General features: G+C 38.8%; 1 protein-coding gene across 1 annotated transcript in view; it reads left to right on the forward strand.

Annotated features, from left to right (window-relative positions):
- Slc9a2 (solute carrier family 9, subfamily A (NHE2, cation proton antiporter 2), member 2) overlaps window positions 1-19,283 on the forward strand; it is a 111,046-nt gene that overhangs the window by 68,670 nt on the left and 23,093 nt on the right. The window contains exons 4-5 of the mRNA XM_013019740.1: window positions 2,313-2,530; window positions 3,052-3,254. Coding sequence (XP_012875194.1) covers window positions 2,313-2,530; window positions 3,052-3,254 — 421 coding nt within the window. The remainder of the gene's footprint in view (window positions 1-2,312; window positions 2,531-3,051; window positions 3,255-19,283) is intronic.

Below are 19,283 nucleotides of genomic sequence, written 5' to 3' on the forward strand. Positions count from 1 at the left end.
TTCAGCTTCCTGAGTAGCTAATGTTACAGGCATGGACCATATTGCCTGGCTTAATGAGGCTCTTAAGAGAAGAGATTGCACTGGATTATCCAGATGGACTTCATGTGATTCCATGATTCTTAAGAGAGGGAGGAGGAGATGTGTTCCCAGCAGAGTTGGGTGATATGGACTCCATGCCAAGGAATGTTAACCATCTTTAGAAACTAGAACAGGTGAGGAACAAATTCTCCTGAGAGCTTCCAGAAGGGACCCAACCTGTAGATACCTTGGTTTTAGCCTACTGAAAATCACTTGGTACTTCTAACTTCTGGTTATCCAAGATGATTAATTGAAGTTTGAAGCTCCTACACTTGTGCTATTTCTTTTAGCAGCCACAAGAAACAAATACTGACAGGCTTGTACTTGAGCATGGATGAGTCTAGCTGGCAGGGAGAGGAAGTCTCCTTTTCTACTAGCGACCACTGGGCTCACTGAGAAGTGCAAACAAAGGAGGGTGAGGTCTACAACACTGCTGGCTTTGAATCCCATTCTGGATTAACACCTGGCATTACTGTTTACTAGCTGTGTAAACTTGAGTAACTGTACCTCTGTCTGCCTTTGTTCTCCAATTTGTAATGATTAGAACGATAGTTGAACTTGCATCATAGACTGGTTTAAGAGATGTAATCCATACAAAGTGTTCACACAGTTCTAAGCCCATATAGCAAAGGGGCTGTAACAGGCACTAGTATTGCATAAGCCCTCAGCGATTCAAAGGATTTACCACATGTTTATGGCTGTTCAGTTTTATTGGCCCACTTAATAAGGCCACTGGTTCTCTCAGAAACCACATAAATCATGTGTTCATCACTCATATAAATATAAAAGAAACACCTCCTTGTTCTGTGATTGTGCTAGCATGTCTATATTTCTCCCGCATTGGTGGAGTCTGTTTCGTTTTCACAGGTGGCACAGAAATAAATATACATATTTTCTATATGAGAGATAAGTATGTTCCTTGCAATAAAGATTGTGTCTGGTTACCTTTTAGGTCTTAACACATAGGACATTGTTTGCATGGATCTTCCTGTCCACTCTCTGTACAGTAGGAAGGTTTCATTAAGACAGCAGAAATCTCAGGGAAGAGGAAGGGACCATATGGAGAGTATGGGATGGTTGTGGGGGAGTGGGGTGCATGTTGTGTCATTACAGTTCTAGAGATGGGGGAATGTGGGAAACATCACAGATCAGCCATGGCTGGCTCTTGTTTAATGGCTTGATTATCACTCAGCGGAAGGTGGAGTCACTCACTTAAATTCCTTCCTCCAGTGTCACCTGCTGATAATGAAGTTCTTTTTATTCTTTATAGGAGGCATACCTCTTCAGTTGGGAACTAGTGAATTGTCATCTAAACTTCCCTTAGTGAGTGGCATTTGGGCATGACATACCTGACAGAGAAGAACCTTTTATCCCAGAGAAGAAAAAGATATTAAAGAGTGAGAGCAGGTGGTGTGTGCCAGGTAGAGAGAGAGCAGCATGTAAAACTGTTATCCACTGAAGGAATGGTACGAAGATCTTACAATGTCCAAGTTATTGAAGGTGTGCTTATTTTTCTCCAGGTGTGAAAAGGTTCCTCATCAGAATAGTGATTGTGAGAGTAGAAATAAAACATTCTGGAGTTCCAGAATTTTTATAAATAAATGCTAGAGAAGACAAGCAAAGATTTTTGGAGGCTACTTATATATTGTGAATTCATTAAAATATATATAATAGAGACAATGAACTAAGGAACTGGGACCAAATATTTAAAAATGAGTAGGTCCAAGAGACACTTGACATGAAGAACTGAAATGATTGACACCCAGTTATATGGAGAGGAGCCTACTGAGGAGATGTAACACTCTAGTTTTGAGTTTACTGTTTTACGCAGTAATTTGGGATTTTTAAGTAAGAAAATAACTTAGTATAGAGAGAAGACAAGATTGGTTTTTTAGGAAAATAGCAGATTTCAATTTTATTTTGGACTTGCTTTATTTAGGTTCTATAAATATAGCTGATATTGAGACCATGGATCTGGATATAGGAGAACAAACTCTAAAGACGAGGGGCTAGAGATCTGGATGAGGCAGGGTGGTCCAAGCCATGGCATGAAGGAAGACCTACACATATATTTTGATCTACAGATCACATGAATTTATAAAGTGCAGTCAGTTATGTTGTAGGAGGGGTATAGCTGGAAGGGAGGAGCGATAATTTAGGCTTTAGGATCTAAGTCTGCTATTCAGATTAGGGCCACTGTCATGTTTAAGTAGAAGCTCTATCTTCCCTTTCAGAATCACAGCTTGTGCCATGACTATGAATAAATATGTGGAAGAAAATGTATCTCAGAAGTCCTACACAACCATCAAGTACTTCATGAAGATGCTGAGCAGTGTCAGTGAGACCTTGATCTTCATCTTCATGGGTGTGTCCACTGTGGGGAAGAACCATGAATGGAACTGGGCCTTTGTCTGTTTCACTTTGGCTTTCTGTCTCATCTGGAGAGCACTGGGTAAGGAGCATTTGTTACTTAATGATCATTGAGTCATCCTAACACAATTAAGTTTTCTTCTTTCTGATCCTTTCGTTTTGCTGCAGTGGCTTCTTCATCCTCTTTATGTTTTCTTTCTTTTCTGCTTCTCCTTTCCATCTTCCTCCTATTATTTTTCTACTCTCTTTCCTTTCCCTTCTCCTCTCTCCTTTTCCATTTGTTATCCTTCCTTATCTCCTCCATCTTCTTCCTCTCCTCCTTTTCTCATCCTTTCAAAAGCATTCCTTTCTTCCTTGGTTTCTGCAGACCTTTGGTGTAAATCAAACTGTTTCACTTAGGGTCGATAATTCCAATAGATGAAACTTTGTTATTCCAGAACAATAATTGTCAAGATTGTAAGACCTAGCAGTGTTAATAAGGGGAGAAGCTTTAGTGTCTATCATGAAACATTTTTCCCTGTTTAAGAGGCACAGAGCAGAACTCTTCACATGTTGATATTCTGGCCTTACATAGTCTTATTTTATTTTGTGTTTGTCTTGTAGGTGTCTTTGTCCTGACTCAGGTTATTAACTGGTTCCGGACCATTCCCTTGACCTTCAAAGACCAGTTCATCATTGCCTATGGAGGACTCCGGGGTGCCATCTGTTTCTCCCTAGTGTTTCTCCTTCCTGCCACTGTGTTTCCTCGGAAGAAGCTGTTCATTACGGCTGCCATTGTTGTCATATTCTTCACTGTCTTCATCCTGGTGAGTGGAGCTCTTTTTCCCAGAAAATACTCTTTCCCAGAAGGAAAGAAGGTCACTCAAACTATCCTAAAGAATTCCGTTGACAGGACGCAAAGTGGCGCAGATCAGTTTAGGCTTTAGTAGTCATGACAGTAGGGAAAATGATACTTCCGCTCTGAGTTCATGTCATTGGATTGTCCTGGGTGTTATGAGAGTCCAATTTAGTCACTTGGCCTGCACATAGGAATTGTTATTTAAGGAAACTCAGCTAAGTGTGCTAGGCTTGCCATTGGAAATTCATGCACTGCACTTGCTAATCCTTGTCATTTGCCTTGCTCTCTGACCTAATAAGTGTACTTGTTAAATGCTGGCTGTGCACTGAAAACTTCTATTTGACAGGAGTTGAGTGACGTGGTACACACCCCTGGGTTAGAGGAGGAATGGGTGAATTGGGCTTACTATTGGGAAGCAGTAGTGTGCTTTTCAAGTTGATCAATATGCTAACTCTAGGGATATTATATTTGGTGGATATTCATTTAGTAAATATTTATTGGCCTTCTATTATGTGTCATGCACTTATTTTTAAATTTATGACAAGAACATAAAAAGATTATTGTTTCCACAGAACTCATATTCTTAGCAAAGTGGCAAACTCTATATAAGAAACTTAATAAGAAATGCCATATGGATTATGGTACAGAATGCAAAATGCTATGAAATAAAGGACAGGATATCAAGACTAGAGATGGCAGAGGATGGGTTCCAATTTTACATTGATTGTCAAATAAGAGAATAATGAGAAAAATGACATTTGAGTGAGGACTTGTATGTGTGGAGGACTTAGCCATGCTGAAGAGTGCAGAGAAATGGTATATTCTAAGGCATTTTCTTGGCTAGGGTAATGGGAGAGGAGAGCAGATGGTAGGTAGCAACAGGGGGACTAGATGAAGAAGATTCTGGAACACTACATTAGATAAGACAGAGCAGGTATGTTCTAATTGGCTGGACTTTTCTCCAACCAAAAAGGAAGCTATTGGAAAGTTTTGTACAGAAGCCTGATGTGTTGTGACATACTTTGTAAATGGATCATGCTGGACTATGTGTTAAGAACAGATAGAAGGAAAGGAAAGAAATGAGAGACTATGGTAGAGACCAGGGCAGGCATCAGGCAGACCCTGGTGGTGGGAGGAGAGTGTGTGAAAAGTGGAGAACCTAGAGGTCATTTGGAGGTGGAAGTGTAAATATCCTATAAGGTCAGATATGGATGTGAGAAAGGATGAGGCACCGGCAATGCCAGGGGCTGTGGTCTAAGGAACAGGAGGGATAGATGGGGAATTTGTGTGTGGAGCAGACAGAGGAAAGGAAGTTAGTAGTTCAGTTATTGATCTCCTGGGTGAGTCCTGTCTGTGAGCCCTGCATGTGGAAATGCTGAATGGGTAGATATGAAGAGCTTGAAATTGAGAAAGCAGTCCTCAGCCTGGTATGTGAAATCATGAAGCTGGGCGTGCTTGCTGGGGGAGTGAAAACACATATTGAAGAGAAAGAAAGAAAGGAAAGAAGGAAGGAAGGAAGGAAGGAAGAAAGAAAGAAAGAAAGAAAGAAAGAAAGAAAGAAAGAAAGAAAAAAAAAGAAAGAAAGAAAGAGAGAGAGAAAGAGAGAGAGAAAGAAAGAAAGAAAGAAAAAGAAAGGAAGAAAGAAAGGAAGGAAGGAAGAAAGAAAGAAAGAAGGAAAGAAAAAAAAGAACAAGGATTGGTTCCTGACCTAGCCTCCAGCCTAAGGAGGAGAGAAAGCAGACCAGAACAAAAAAGAAAGAAAGAAGAAAAATCAAGTGATATTTTTTGAATAGCCACAGAATGCTTTCTTAGAACTTTATCCAGATTGGAATATTTTTCATTTAACTCATTTAAACCCTGGGAACAATTCTGTGACATCTATTATCTCCTTTAGGAAAGAGAACACTGAAACTGAGGTAAAGGAATGATTCCAAGTAAAAGGCAGACCAGGTTGGTTTTAAGCAGGAAAGAAGTGTCTGCTAGAGACCCTAGGCTATAGGGAGTGTCCATTATTGTAATGTATATCACTGTTCTCCTCTTTCTAGTCAGGTATACAAGACTGTTCAGCCCTCCTTCATTCAGTCTTCCAACAGGAAGAGCACACTATGTAAAAGGATGCACTGGAAGACCTTGACCTATATTACATCTGTTACTGTTTTTGTAAACAAAAAATCACCCTTATAAAGACGGTTCCCTTCTTGAGAGCTAGCAGTGTGGTATATCATGCACTCAGAGCAGGGCTTTCCTACATGCATTATCTCATTCCATCCTCAGAATAACCCTCCAAGTTGGAGATTCGATTTACCTCCTTCAGGGAAAATCCATTTTCTGCTGACACAAGTTGAGCCCAGAATGGGCTACATAGACTAAGCTCTTCACTTATTCCATGCCACTTAGTCACTTAAAGAAGATATATTTACCAGGTTATAGTCAATAGTATAGCCATGCATCATCCAATGGCAGGAATTAGTGCTGAAAAGACATCATTATACTTTGCTGTTATGAATATGATAGAGTGCACCTATACAAAGGGAGTTGGTATGGTCAACTATGCATCTACACTATGTGGCACTAGTATTAAACTAGTCTTAAGTTTTTCCCTCCTTCCCTCCCTCCTTTTCCTCCTTCCTCCCTTCCCTCCTTCCTCCCTTCCCTCCTTTCTTCCATCCTTCCTTCCCTCCCTCTTTCCTTCATTCTCTTCTTCCTTCCCTCTTCCCTCCTTCCTTCCTTCCCTCCTTCCTTCCCTCTTCCCTCCCTCTTCCTTTCCTTCCTTCCTTCCTTCCTTCCTTCCTTCCTTCCTTCCTTCCTTCCTTCCTCTGCTTAAGGCTTTTCGTTGCTATTGTTAAACTGAGACACAACACTCACATTGTCCTAGGCCTATGAATGTCATGATCTTTCCCTTTTCCATTTTGTCCTACTCTAAGTTCCCTAATGGTGAAAACCTACAGAAATGGTTGCCTCCTATGATAAGTAGTCTGTCCTGCTCAAGCAATCTTTACAGTTCACATTTTAAGCAAAACAAGTAGAAATGTACTTTAAAATAATGGTGAATCCTACAGTGTAGAAAAGAAGTGAGGGCTGAGATGTAGCTCAGTGGCAAAGTGCTTGCCTGGCAAGTACAATGTCCTGGGTTTGATACTCAGTACCAAAAAGAAAATACAAAAAAATACAGTTTAAAACAAACAAACAAACAAACAAAAATTAACCCTTAAAAAAAACTGGTTGCTGGTGGCTCACACCTGTAATCCTAGCTACTCAGGAGGCTGAGATCTGGGGATCATGGTTCAAAGCCAGCTTGGCAGGAAAATCCATGAGACTCTTATCTCTAGTTAAACACCAGAAAACTGGAAATTGTGCTGTGGCTCAAGTGGTAGAACACTAGCCTTGAGCTGAAGAGCTGAAGGACAGAGCCCAGACCCAGAGTTCAAGCCCCATGACTGACAAAAAAGAAAGAAAGAAAGAAAGAAAGAAAGAAAGAAAGAAAGAAAGAAAGAAAGAAAGAAAGAAAGAAAGAAAAGAAGTGAATAACAGGCAGAGACTGATAGCTAATGTCTGTAATCCTAACTACTTAGGAGGATGAGCTCTGAGGACCACAACTTGAAGCTAATCCAGGAAGACAAATCCAAGAGACTCTTATGTCTAGTTAACCAGGAAAAAGCTAAAAGCAGGAGTAGCTCAAATGGCAAAGTAACAACCTTGATTACAAAAACTAAGGGACAGAGCTCAGGCCCTGAATTGAAGTCCCAATAACACACACACACACACACACACACACACACACACACACACAAAAGAAAAGGGAAGGAAAGGAAGGAAAGAAAACTACAAATGCATGAGTAATAGAATTGTTTATTATTGTTATCAAGTGTCATGTGCTGGACATGGTATGAGCTCTCTTTTTATGTGTCTGGCAGCACAGCAGGTTTGTTTATACCAGCAGTACCATAAACACACGAACGTTGCCTTGAGCTATGATGTTGTAACTGCTGGGACTGCATATCCTAGGTGGTAGGAACTTTCCACCTCCATTGTAATCTTATGGGCCCTCTGTTGCATGTGTAACCTGTTTTTGACCAAATGCTATGTTAGAGTTAACATGCACTGAGTTTTTGTTTGAATCTCCCATGTGGATTTGAATCCCTACCTTAAACTCAGAGGACACTGTGGAGTCTTCCAGGTTGATGAGTGGTGCTACACTTCCTTGACTTCATCTTTTGTCTTTAGTAGCTATAAGACTTTTTTCTTAACAAGACCTTCAAATTACCCCTTTTACTCTTTGCCTGAGGCAAAGTTATAGGGTGAATCCAAGGGCAGACTATTTGTCAAGAAAGGCCAGGCAAAGTGATTGATTGGCCTTTTCTTTCAGACCTGCTTTCTCTTCCTCACTTCCCTCAGTGAATCCTGTCAGGGTATGCTATGCTTCCAGGCTGAGGGACTGCTTTCCATCCTTCTATAATGGAGGCTATCAGATCTGAGAACCAAAGACAAAAATAGAATCAGGTCAGCCTAGTGTGACTAGGAACTAGGTCATTGGGAGAGGAACATAGCATCCATGATCTTCTACTTAAGTGTGTCTCAAACACCTACAAAGGCAAGACCTTTGTAGTCACAAGTAGAGTGACATCAGAGAATGGTGGAATTCAAGATAGGACTACCATAGCTCAGAGGTGTGTGTGTGTGGGTGTGTGTGTGTGTGTGTGTGTGTGTGTGTGTGTGTGTGTGCTGGTCCTGACATTTAAACTCAGGGGCTAGGCACTATCTGGTATTTTTTGCTCAAGGATAGTGCTCTACCATTTGAGCCACAGCTCTACTCTGGCTCATTTTTACTTAATTGAAGATAAAAGTCTCTCAGACTTTTCTGCTTGGGCTGGCTTTAATATCATCAAATCTCAGTCTCCTGAGTAACTAGGATTATAGGCATGAGCCATTGGAGCCTGGCTTTCAGACTTTTTTCACTATTAAGTTTATCAGGCATAAAATTATATTTTTCTAATCAAAACAAACATAGCATAGGCAAAAAAGAACACATTTCAAAAATATCTAACACTATGTATATGGCTATATACAGGCTAATTAGTACCAAGTATCATTGTTACACTCATAAGTTTTATATATTTTTTTCTTGAAATATAAGGAAAATGTTAGTTACTTATGCTAACGGTCTATATACTCACTTTGAACACATATAAATTATATTTATATTTAATACTTCTTATGTGATAAATACCCTTGTTCTTTTGGTTTTTAATTCAACTAATAAAAATAAATTTCTATATTTATCTCAGTGTTGACTAGCAACATTTTGCAGCATGAAACAATATTTATTAATTAAGACTTAAGTTCTGTTTCATGCCCCTTACTTCAGAAGTCCTTAAATGATAAGTTCTTCCAACCTGATGCTAGTTAATTGGCACTATCATCAAAGATGGTTTAGTATTTTACATTGTAATGTGTCTTGAGAATTTAATCATTGCCTAAATCATGTGGATAATTTGAGTAACACCTTAATATGTTATCAGAATGTAGATCTGCTTATAGAATATTGACTGAATAAAGAAGATGTTTTAGGGCTAGGAAGGTAGTTCAGTGGTAGAGTGCTTGTCTTGTATGCATGAGGCCCTGGGTTTGATTCCTCAGCACCACATAAGCAGAAAAGGCCAGGAGTGGTACTGTGTCTCAAGTGGTAGAGTGCTAGCCTTGAGCTGAAGAGCTGAGGGACAGTGCCCAGGCCCAGAGTTCAGGCCCCAGGACTGATTTTTTTAAAAAAAAGATATTTTACTAATTTTCAGTACATATTTTCAATATGATTAGTAACGTTAGTTTATAAAATATAAGCTATTTTTTGCCGGGTATTGGTGGCTCATGCCTGTAATCCTAGCTACTCAGGAGGCTGAGATCTGAGTATTGTGGTTCAAAGCCAGCCCAGACAGGAAAGTCTATGAGACTCTTATTTCCAATAAGCTACCAGAAAACCAGTAGTGGTGCTGTGGCCAAAGTGGTAGAACACTTGCCTTGTGCTGAAGAGCTCAGGGACAGTACCCAGACCCAGAGTTTAAGCCCCACAACTGACCAAACAACAACAACAACCAAAAAACCCATACACACACACACACATATCTCTATATATCTCTATATATACATGTATAAGCTATTTTTCATGCTTGAAAGTTATATTCAAAGTTAGGGAAAGCTAAATGAAGAATACGAAGTACAGGTTTTGGAATCAGGATAATTAGATCCGATCTTCTGAGTTTGCTTGTTGTAGTAGTGTCTGAGGGCCTCCATTTACCCAGCTATAAACTCTAGGTCCTGTATCTCCCCATCAGAAAGTATGGGTGGCACAGGATTTTTAACTCCTGCTTTAATATATTATACATTAAATAAAATGTTAACAGGAGAGAGAAAAATATTTAGCTTCTTTCAATATACTTTTATTTTGAAGGAAAACATAGAGTACAATAAGTTTCTAGTTAATTTCTATAATCCCTGTAATCCTATGGAAGTTCCCCGGAATTCTGTAAGTTCAGTGGTTGTCTAAAAGATAATGCACTAAATGAATCAACAGGGATTGATGAGCTGGAATTTCAGACACTGTTGCACTTTGGTGATACAATTTTCTGTAACCACTGTGCAGACTAGAAAGCATGCAAGCCAGTGACCCAGCCTTTTGTTGCTTCAAGGGTACAGGAGACAGACATGAGTCTCCTGGGTCTGAGACAAAAGACTTTATTACTCATAATGAAAGCATCAGCCAGGATTTTGTGTGGGTTTGTGTCCATTTTCTGTAGCCTCTGGTACAATGGAGGTGACACAAAGGGCTCATGAAAGACATGGGCACATGTAGACATGCTGTATTAGAGGAGGAAAGAACAGAATATAAGGATCTATCCACTTTCTGTAGAGGGTGAGGATATTATCTCTGTTCATTGTTCACCACCTTGAGAAAGGCCTAGGTATAAAGGAGTATTATAAGTATCATTGAAGAAACATGTAGGAACATGTCCCAACAATTAAACAAGCATCCAGTGATTTAGCCTCTCAAACTGAAGTAATGATGTTCATTATTTCACAGACAATGTGAAGACCCCAAAATGTGCCTTCATTTTGTTGGTCATTCATTATAAGTATTGTTCAATAATAACGCTTCCCATGCCTGTAACTAACATGCCATTGCTGGGTAGAATTTCATGGAATGGAGTTATACAATCAAATAGTTCATCATTTAAATAGAAAATGAAGGTGAATAAGTCAGTGTGTGAGAAGAAAAGAGCTATTTCCCAATGTTTTTGACTGAGCACTCAGGTAAAAGACGTAAATTTTAACTTAGCAGAGAATATTTGGGGAAGTACTAGTTTTGAAGGGTAGAAAATCGGGTGTTTAGTATTGGGTGTGTACTTTTGCTTGCTATATGTCCGAGTGGAAATATTGTCTAGGCAAGGGTATGTATGAGACTGGAATTTATAGGAAAAGACAGAATGGGAGATGTAAATTAATACTCTGACATATATTGCTAGCTTTTAAAAATATAGGTCTGCCTCCTTTATAATTCTACATAAAAGTATACACTTATAGGAGCATGATTTAGTAAGCAAAGCATAGTAGATATATGAATGAGTAAAGCTTTTGAACAGTAACAGTTTTAACAAAATAAATACCAAAAGCTGAAATGAGATTGTAAGGGGGCAAGCAGTGTGTGTGTGTGTGTGTGTGTGTGTGTGTGTGTGTGTGTGTGTGTGTGTGTGTGTGTGAATGTAACAAGTAGCAGGAGACTAATATAACCTAAATGTTCAATGTACAAATGTGAGAACGAAAATAGGAAATGAGAAATGAGTGTAGGGATGGGAGAGAGCAGATGCGACAAGGAAAAATGATGGTAGGATTGACTGTGAACAAGATGGACATGATGGACGTAGAGGGACCTGTTAAATTGTCACTCCCTGTACAATATTTTGAAGTTCTGAAAAAAAAATAAATTTAAAATGAGCATTAGTCCAAGAAAATCATTCAGGGAACAAGTCCAGAAACAGTAGAGAGAAAATAAGCATCTGAGAACTCAACTTTGAACCATAGCAATATTTGAGAATTGAGGAACCTAGACAAGATAGATGAACAGTAGGAGACTGAACACAGTGGAAGGTCCACCCACAAACCAAACATCAACAGTATTCAAGAGGAAGAGGACAATAGAAACTTTGACAAAAGTAGTTCAGGCAAGATGTGATTGGCGAATGGACCATTGAACACGGCGATGCCGTGAGGGGGTCAGGGGTCATTTTCACAGAAGCACTGTGGCCATGAAATCCTAACTGACTGGCTCCAAGAGAAGCAGAGGGACATGGGAGACAGGAGAGCAGGTGCTGGGGAAAGGTGGTGGGCAGATGAGAGTACCTCCTGGAAGAGCCTTTGTTTCAGTTTTACCTGATAGAAGCCATAGCACCATACTGTGGATGACACAGTAGAGTGGGAGACTGGAACAGTAGAGGAAAGAGAAAGACATGGCTTAAGAGGTAACAGGTCTTCCACAGGTAAGGATTATATACTGCTAAGGGTTGAAAATCACACACAGCCCAGGGTCAGGAGTTTCTACTTGAATACTTGTGGAGTTCTCAATCCTCTTGCCCAATCTCAACTACACCTTGTGTAACTGGGTTTACAAGATCTGTGATAAGTTTGTAATGTGAGAAAGGTCACAGATAATATAGTATGGCAATGTGACGGTTTCTTTTATTTTTTAATAAACTAAAGTAGTGTCTTCAAGTTTGGGAGTAACTTCTCACTAAGTGAGCAAAGAAATATAAGGTGGTTTCTCTTCCTCTCTCTTTGTTTATAAGTATTAATTTTGTAAACAGAGCTCATTTTTCCCCTAAAGAGCAGACCTTTGAACTGGCTCCAGAAAACTTATTTATACTTTTGTTCTTATGTTCTTACATGAATGGAAACAGGGGCACAGGTGAGAGGAAAGGAGAGATAAACACAAGAAAAGCCAATCTAACTGTCCTGTAATTCTCCCAGAACTTGTTGTCAAATGATCCTCCCAGCCTGATCTTACCATGAAGCAGTGTGTTTATTGTGCCAAAGCTGAATAACAGGTGAAAAGTGACTTGTGATTTTCAAATACAATTTTTAGTAGTTTACTGGTAGGTTTAGTCGTTTATGGTGGTTTATAGTGGGTAGTTGATAGGTTTTTGTTTCAGTCGACATGGATAATAACAAGCTAATTTATCTGTATAAGCCTTTTCAAATTGCTTCCCAGGTGACCTAAATCAGAAATATCTCAATGAGATAAAATAAGTGTCTTCCCAAAGGTACCACTTTTTTTTCTTTCTCCCAACCTTAGGCTGCTAGAACCCCAAAACCACCTAACTTGATAAGTACCTGTGGCTCACAGGTAACCTTAGCTACTAAGGAAGCTGAGATTTGAGGATCTTGGTTCAAAGCCAGCCTGGGCAGGAAAATCCAGGAGACTCTTATCTCCAATTAACTAGCCAAAACCCAGAAGTAGAACTGAGGCTCAAGTAATAGAGCACCAGCCTTGAATGAAAAAGCTGTAAGACAAACCATGTTCTTAGTTTGTCAAGCTCCACTACTGGCACACAAACATATGACCTCCACCCACCAAATAATCTAGCTTAAGTAGAAAAGGCATATACAAATTCGATTCAGCTCACCGCTACAATAGATGGGTGAATGAAAGGAAAGGATAATAAGAATGTGATGAGTAATTCCATGTTTATTAAATAATTCCTATTAACACAACAAGACAATTGCAAATAATTAAAGCAGGGGACAAATTCTAAAAGGAGCATGTTGCTTGAGTTTTATTAGTTGTGTGTGATTATATGTTAGATTTTCACAAATTTAAGTTGATCTGAGTGTTAGGACACACTTACTTCTTTTTGGTTGTCCAGTTGTGATTCATTCATTTAGTTCATTCACTTCTAGATTATCTGTAAACTGGAAGGAGTTAATGGCAGGATGGAGTGAGCCTTGTATACTATTATTTATTTTTATGCCTTATCCTTCCAAATACTAGGGACTCCCTTGTTAATTACTTACAGAATCCTCCTAAGAAACAAATATGGGAAATAGAGTTAATGTCTTTAGTGCACACTATATTGCTTTAAAAAGGCAATTATTTTCCTTGGCCTACTTAATAAACTTGTGGCTTCATGGAATTTGGAATTCAGTAAAGTCACTCATCTGTGAAAACTATGTTTGCACTCATTTTTATTATAATTACAGAACACGTGTTGATTGGGAAACTGTTTTTATCTCCTGTTATTTCAAAGTGGTAGACGGAAAGACAAATAGAAAACAAGACATGTATTATACCAAATATGGTCAAAATTAGTAAAAACAAAGTTTGAGCTAAAAAATGTCTAAAGCTGAATTGTTGGAATAATAATAATAACAACAACAACAAAAATTAACAACCTGCTCATAAAAATGTGTCTATGGATGGGGTGGTGAGTATAATGGGTCAGGGTAGTAATTCCAGTCACTCATTTTTTAATTTAATTTGACTTTATTGTAAGAATGATGTCAGAAGTGTTACAGTTACATAAGTAAGGTAATGAGTGTATTTCTTGATGAACATAGTTAGCCACTCCCTTGTTTTTCTCCTACTTTCCCTTCTCCCAACTCTCCTCTCCACCAAGTTATAAAGTTCATTTCCAACACAGTGTCTTTGAGTATCACTATCTCATTGGTTCACCCTATGTCCTTTATCTCACCATTTTGTTATTCCCCTTGCCTTCCTCAAATCAGATAAACATATATACAAGACACAGGGACCAAAATAAAAAAAAACAAACAGTGACAACAGGGGATAAGCCAAAGGGAAAAGAAAAACAAGACAAAAAATAACTTCCCATAGTACATTAAAAACAAAATGAAAACTAAGAAATTAAAAAACCCTCTTGTTTCCATATCATGGAGTTCATTTCAATTAGCATCATTTTATATGGTCATATGTACATAACTATTGAGCTATTGTGATCCTCTACTAGGACTATCCTAAGGATATAGTAATTATTACAAACGAGGGAAACCATGGAGCCTATTTTTCTTTGGGTCTGGCCTATTGTACTTAATATGATTTTTTCCAAGTCCTCCTGTGTCCTTACAAATGGGACAATGGCATTCATTCTGATGGAAGCATAGAAATACATTGTGTATACATACCACATTTTCTTGATCCATTCATCTACTGAGGGGCATGGGCATCTGGGTTTGTTCCATATCTAAGCAATGGTAAATAATGCTGCAGTGAACATAGTTGTGCTGGTAGCTTTAGTGTGGCCTTGTTTGTAGTCTTTTGAGTAAATGCACAGGACTGGGATTGCTGGATCATAGTGGAGTTCTATGTTTAGTCTTTTGAGGAGCCTCCATACTGCTTTCCAGGGTGGTTGAAACTTCTACTATAATGTAGTAGGTCCCTTTTGACCACATCCCTACCAGCATCTGTTATTTTTCTCTTGATAATGGTCATTCTAACTGTGGTGAAGTGGAATCTCAATGTAGTTTTTATTTGCATTTCTTTTATGGGCAGAGATGTTGAACATTTCTTCATGTGTTAATAATTTTTATTTTCTCTCCAGAGAGGTCTCTTTTTAATTATTTAGCCTGTTTATCAATGGGGTGGTTGTTTCTTTGAGGATTTGTTTTTGGGAGGTTAATTTTTTGAGCTCTAGGTATACTTTAGATATGAGACCCTTGTCTATTGTATCACTAGTGAAGATCTTCCCCCAATCTGTGGATTTTCTATTTATCTTGCTAGCTATGTCTTTGGAATGCAGAAGCTTAGCAGTTTAATGTGATCCCATTTATCCAGCCTTTCTTTGATTTCTTGTGTTTCTGGATCTCTATTTAGGAAGTTTTGACCTGTGTCAAGGAGCCCTAGGGCATACAATATCTATTCCTGAATTATTTTCAGAGTATCTGCTTTTACCTTGAGGTCTTTGATCCATTTGGAGTTGATTCTAGTGCAGGCATGGTGATATATAAAGATCTCACTTCAGTTTTCTACACCTGTATAGCCAATTCTGCCAGCACCATTTGTTGAAGAGACTGTCTTTCTTTCATCTGATAATTTTGGCTTCCTTATAAATGATTAGGTGGTGATTGTTCTGTGGGATCATTCCTGGGTCTTCAATTCTATTCCATTGGTCCTCAAGCCTGTTCATGTGCCAGAACCAAGCTGTTTTTATAACTAAGGCTTTATAATAGAGTTTGAAGTTTTGTATTGCTATTTCTCCAGTGCTGTTCTTCCTGCTAAGGATTCTTTTTGCTACTTGGGGTCATCTGTTATTCCATATGAATTTTTGGATTGCTTCTTCTATTTTATTAAAGGATGTTGTTGGGATTTTGATGGGTATTTTATTGAATTTGTAGATAGCTTTGGGTAGCATTGCCATTTTCATGTTAATCCTCTCATTCCAGGAACATGGGAGGTTTTTCCACTTCCTTTGATCTGCTTTTATTTCCCATTTAAGATTTTTAAAGGTTTCATCATAGAGGTCCTTCAACTTTTTGGAAAAGTTAATTTCTAGGTATTTTTGAGGCCATTACAAATGGTGTTGCTTTACTGATTTCAGCCTCACTTTTCTCATTGTTGGCATACAGAAAAGCTACTGATTTTTATTTTGCCAGTTTTGGATCAGCTTGAGTAATTTGGGAGAGGAATCAATGGTGTTCTTTACCTAAAGGATCATGTCATCTGCAAAGAGGGAGAGTTTTACTTCTTTCCTTATTCACATCCCCTTTGTATTTGTCTCTTGCCTTATTGATCTGGCTAGGAATCCAATACTATATTTAAAAGAAGTGGACATAGTGGACATCCTTTTCACATTCCTGATTTTAGAGGAAGTGATTTTAACTTTTCACCATTAAGTATAATGCTTGCTGTAGGTTTGTCACATACAGCACTTATTATATTTAGGAAAGTTCCATGGATTGCTAGCTTCTTTACGGCTTTCATCATAAAGGGGTGTTGGATCTCATCAAATGCGTTTATTCATCTATTGAGATGATCATGTGGTTCTCGTCCTTGCTCCTATTGATGTGATGAATTACATTAATTGACTTGTGTGTTTTGAACTAGCTTTGTAACCCTGAAATGAATCCAGTTGGATCATAGTGTATGTGGGGTTTTTTTTTATTAGTTGTTGAAGTCAGTTGGCCAGAATTTTATTGAAAAGGTTCACATTGGTGTTCAATAAAGAAATGGGTCTTTCTCTTTCTTGATAGGTCCCCATCTGTTTTAGGTATGAGGGTTATGCTGGCCTCATAGAACTCAAACTCATAGAGTTTGTTAGTGACTTTTTTGCTTTCAATTTCATTTATGAGTTTCAGGAATATTACAGTGAGTTCTCCTTTGAAGGCCTTATAAAATTTGGCCCAGCCACTCTTGAAATGTAGATATGGAGATTCACAGTTCCAATGCAGCCTGGGAGAGAAAGCAAGTGAAATCTCATCTCAGCTGGGAGTGGTCATAAGTGCCAGTCGATTCTGATATACAGGCCTCATAAGTAGAAGGGTTATGTTTTAGTTCAGTGAGATAGAAAATAGAATATTTTACTGGAAAAACGAAGTGAATCAAAAGGGCTAGGACATGGCTCAAGTCATAGATTACATGCTTAGTAAGAAGGAGTCTCTAAGTTCAAGCCCCAGTATTGAAAAATAAAATGTGTGTGTTTACATTTCCCTAAAGCCTTTGTATTTCTTTTCTTTCTAGTAGAGATGATAATTGAATCCAGGGACATGTTAGGGGACAAATGCTCTACCATAGAACTATATCCCCCCAGCTATAAAAAGCATTCTTAAGAATGCTTAAGAGGGGTAAAGTAGAAATCAGATAGCAGGGGACATGCCTTTTCTCCACAAAATTCTAACGACTCTGGGTTGGTTCCATATCTTAGCTATGGTATATCATGCTGTAATAAACATAGTTGTGCTGGTAGCTTTAGTATGGCCTTGTTTGTGATCATTTGTGTAAATGCCCTAAAGTGGGATTGTTGGGTCATAGGGGAGCTCAATGTGGAGTCTTTTGAGGAGCCTCAATACTGCTTTCCAAAGTGGTTGAACAAGTTTATACTCCCACCAACAATGAAGCAGGGTTCCCTTCTGGCTACATCCCCTCCAGCATCTGTTGTTATTAGAGTCCTTGATTTTAGCTCCATTCTAACTGGGGTGAGGTGGAATTTCAATGTTGTTTTGATTTGCATTTCTTTTATGGCTAGAGAAGTTGAGCATTTCTTCCTGTGTCTATTGGCCAATCTTACTTCCTCTTCAGAGAAGTTTCTCTTTAAGTATTTAGCCCACTTAGTTATCAGGAAGTTGTTTCTTTGAGGATTTGTTGATGGGGATTTAATTTTTTGAGTTCCAGGTATATTTTAGATATGAGACCCTTGTCTATTATATGGCTAATGAAGATCTTCTCCCAATCTGTGGGCTTTCTATTGATCTTGCTAGCTATGTCCTTTCCATGCAGAAGCTCTACCAGCACAAATATGTTTATTGCAACATTATTTTCATAGCTAAGATATGGAACCAACCCAGATGCCCCTCAGTAGATGAATGGATCAAGAAAATGTGATACATATACACAATGGAATTCTATGCCTCCATCAGAAAGAATGACACTGCCCCATTTGTTAGGAAATGGAAAGGCTTGGAAAAAATTCTATTAAGTGAAGTAAGCCAGGCCCAAAGAAACATAGGTCCCATGGTTTTCCTTATTTGCAGTAACTAGTATATGTCTAGGACAAGCAGAAAAGCTCAGATAAGATGATGTTAAGCGAAATGAACACCAAGATAGGGACACAAGTGTTTTTTTTTCTTCCTTGCTATTGTTTCTAATGTATTTATAAGGTACCATGTGATTTTTTTGTTGCTTTGTATGTCCCTCCCCCATGGTATAACCCCTGTTTTCACTGTATTTGATGTTGGTATAATTTGTGGTGGGGAAGGGAAAAAACAAAATGTTTAAATAGGGATACAGTTTGACCCATTACAACAATGAGATATACAAGATGCTATGTCAAAAAACAAACTTTACAATTTAGGCAGGGTGAGGGGGTGGGGGTTTGTAGTTGAGGAGGTGGGAGGGATGGATAGTAGGGGAAAAACAAAGAAGGAGGCAACAATGCTGGATAAGAAATGTACTCATCTGACCTATTCTGCTTGTCTCAGACATATACTAGTTATTGCAAATAAGGGAAACCATGGGACCTATGTTTCTTTGGGCCTGGCTTACTTCACTTACTATAATTTTTCCCAAGTCTTTCCATTTCCTAACAAATGGAGCAATGTCATTCTTTCCGATGGAGGCATAGAATTCTATAAGATGACATTAAGCAAAATGAACCCCAAGATAAGGACATAAGTGGTTTTTTCTTTCTTGCTATTGTTTCTAATATATTTATAAGGTAATTTTTTTTGTTGCTCTGTATACTCCTACCCCACGGTATAACCCCTGTTTTCACTATATTTGATGTTGGTATAATTTGTGGCAGGGAAGGGAAAAAAATTGTTTAAATAGGGATACAGGTGGACCCATTGCAACAATGAGATGTACAAGACACTATGTTGAAAAACTAACTTTACAACTTTGGTGGGGGGTGTGTAGTCGTGGAGATGGGAGGGCAGGGATGGTAGGGGAAAAACAAAGGAGGAGGCAACAATGATTGATAAGAAATGTACTTAATTCCCTTGCTCATGTAATTGTAAGGTATTTTCACAATAAAAAACTTACTTAAAAAAAGAAATGTAGCCGGGCGCTGGTGGCTCACGCCTGTAATCCTAGCTACTCAGGAGGCTGAGATCTGAGGATCGTGGTTCAAAGCCAGCCTGGGCAGGAGAGACAGTGAGACTCCTATCTCCAGTAAACCACCAGAAAACGGGAAGTGGCACTGTAGCTCAAGTGGTAGAGCGCTCGCCTTGAGCTGAAGAGCTGAGGGACAGCGCCCAGGCCCAGAGTTCAAGCCCCATGACCGAC

Source organism: Dipodomys ordii, unplaced genomic scaffold, assembly GCF_000151885.1.
Source record: "Dipodomys ordii isolate 6190 unplaced genomic scaffold, Dord_2.0 Scaffold47, whole genome shotgun sequence".
NCBI lineage: Eukaryota > Metazoa > Chordata > Mammalia > Rodentia > Heteromyidae > Dipodomys > Dipodomys ordii.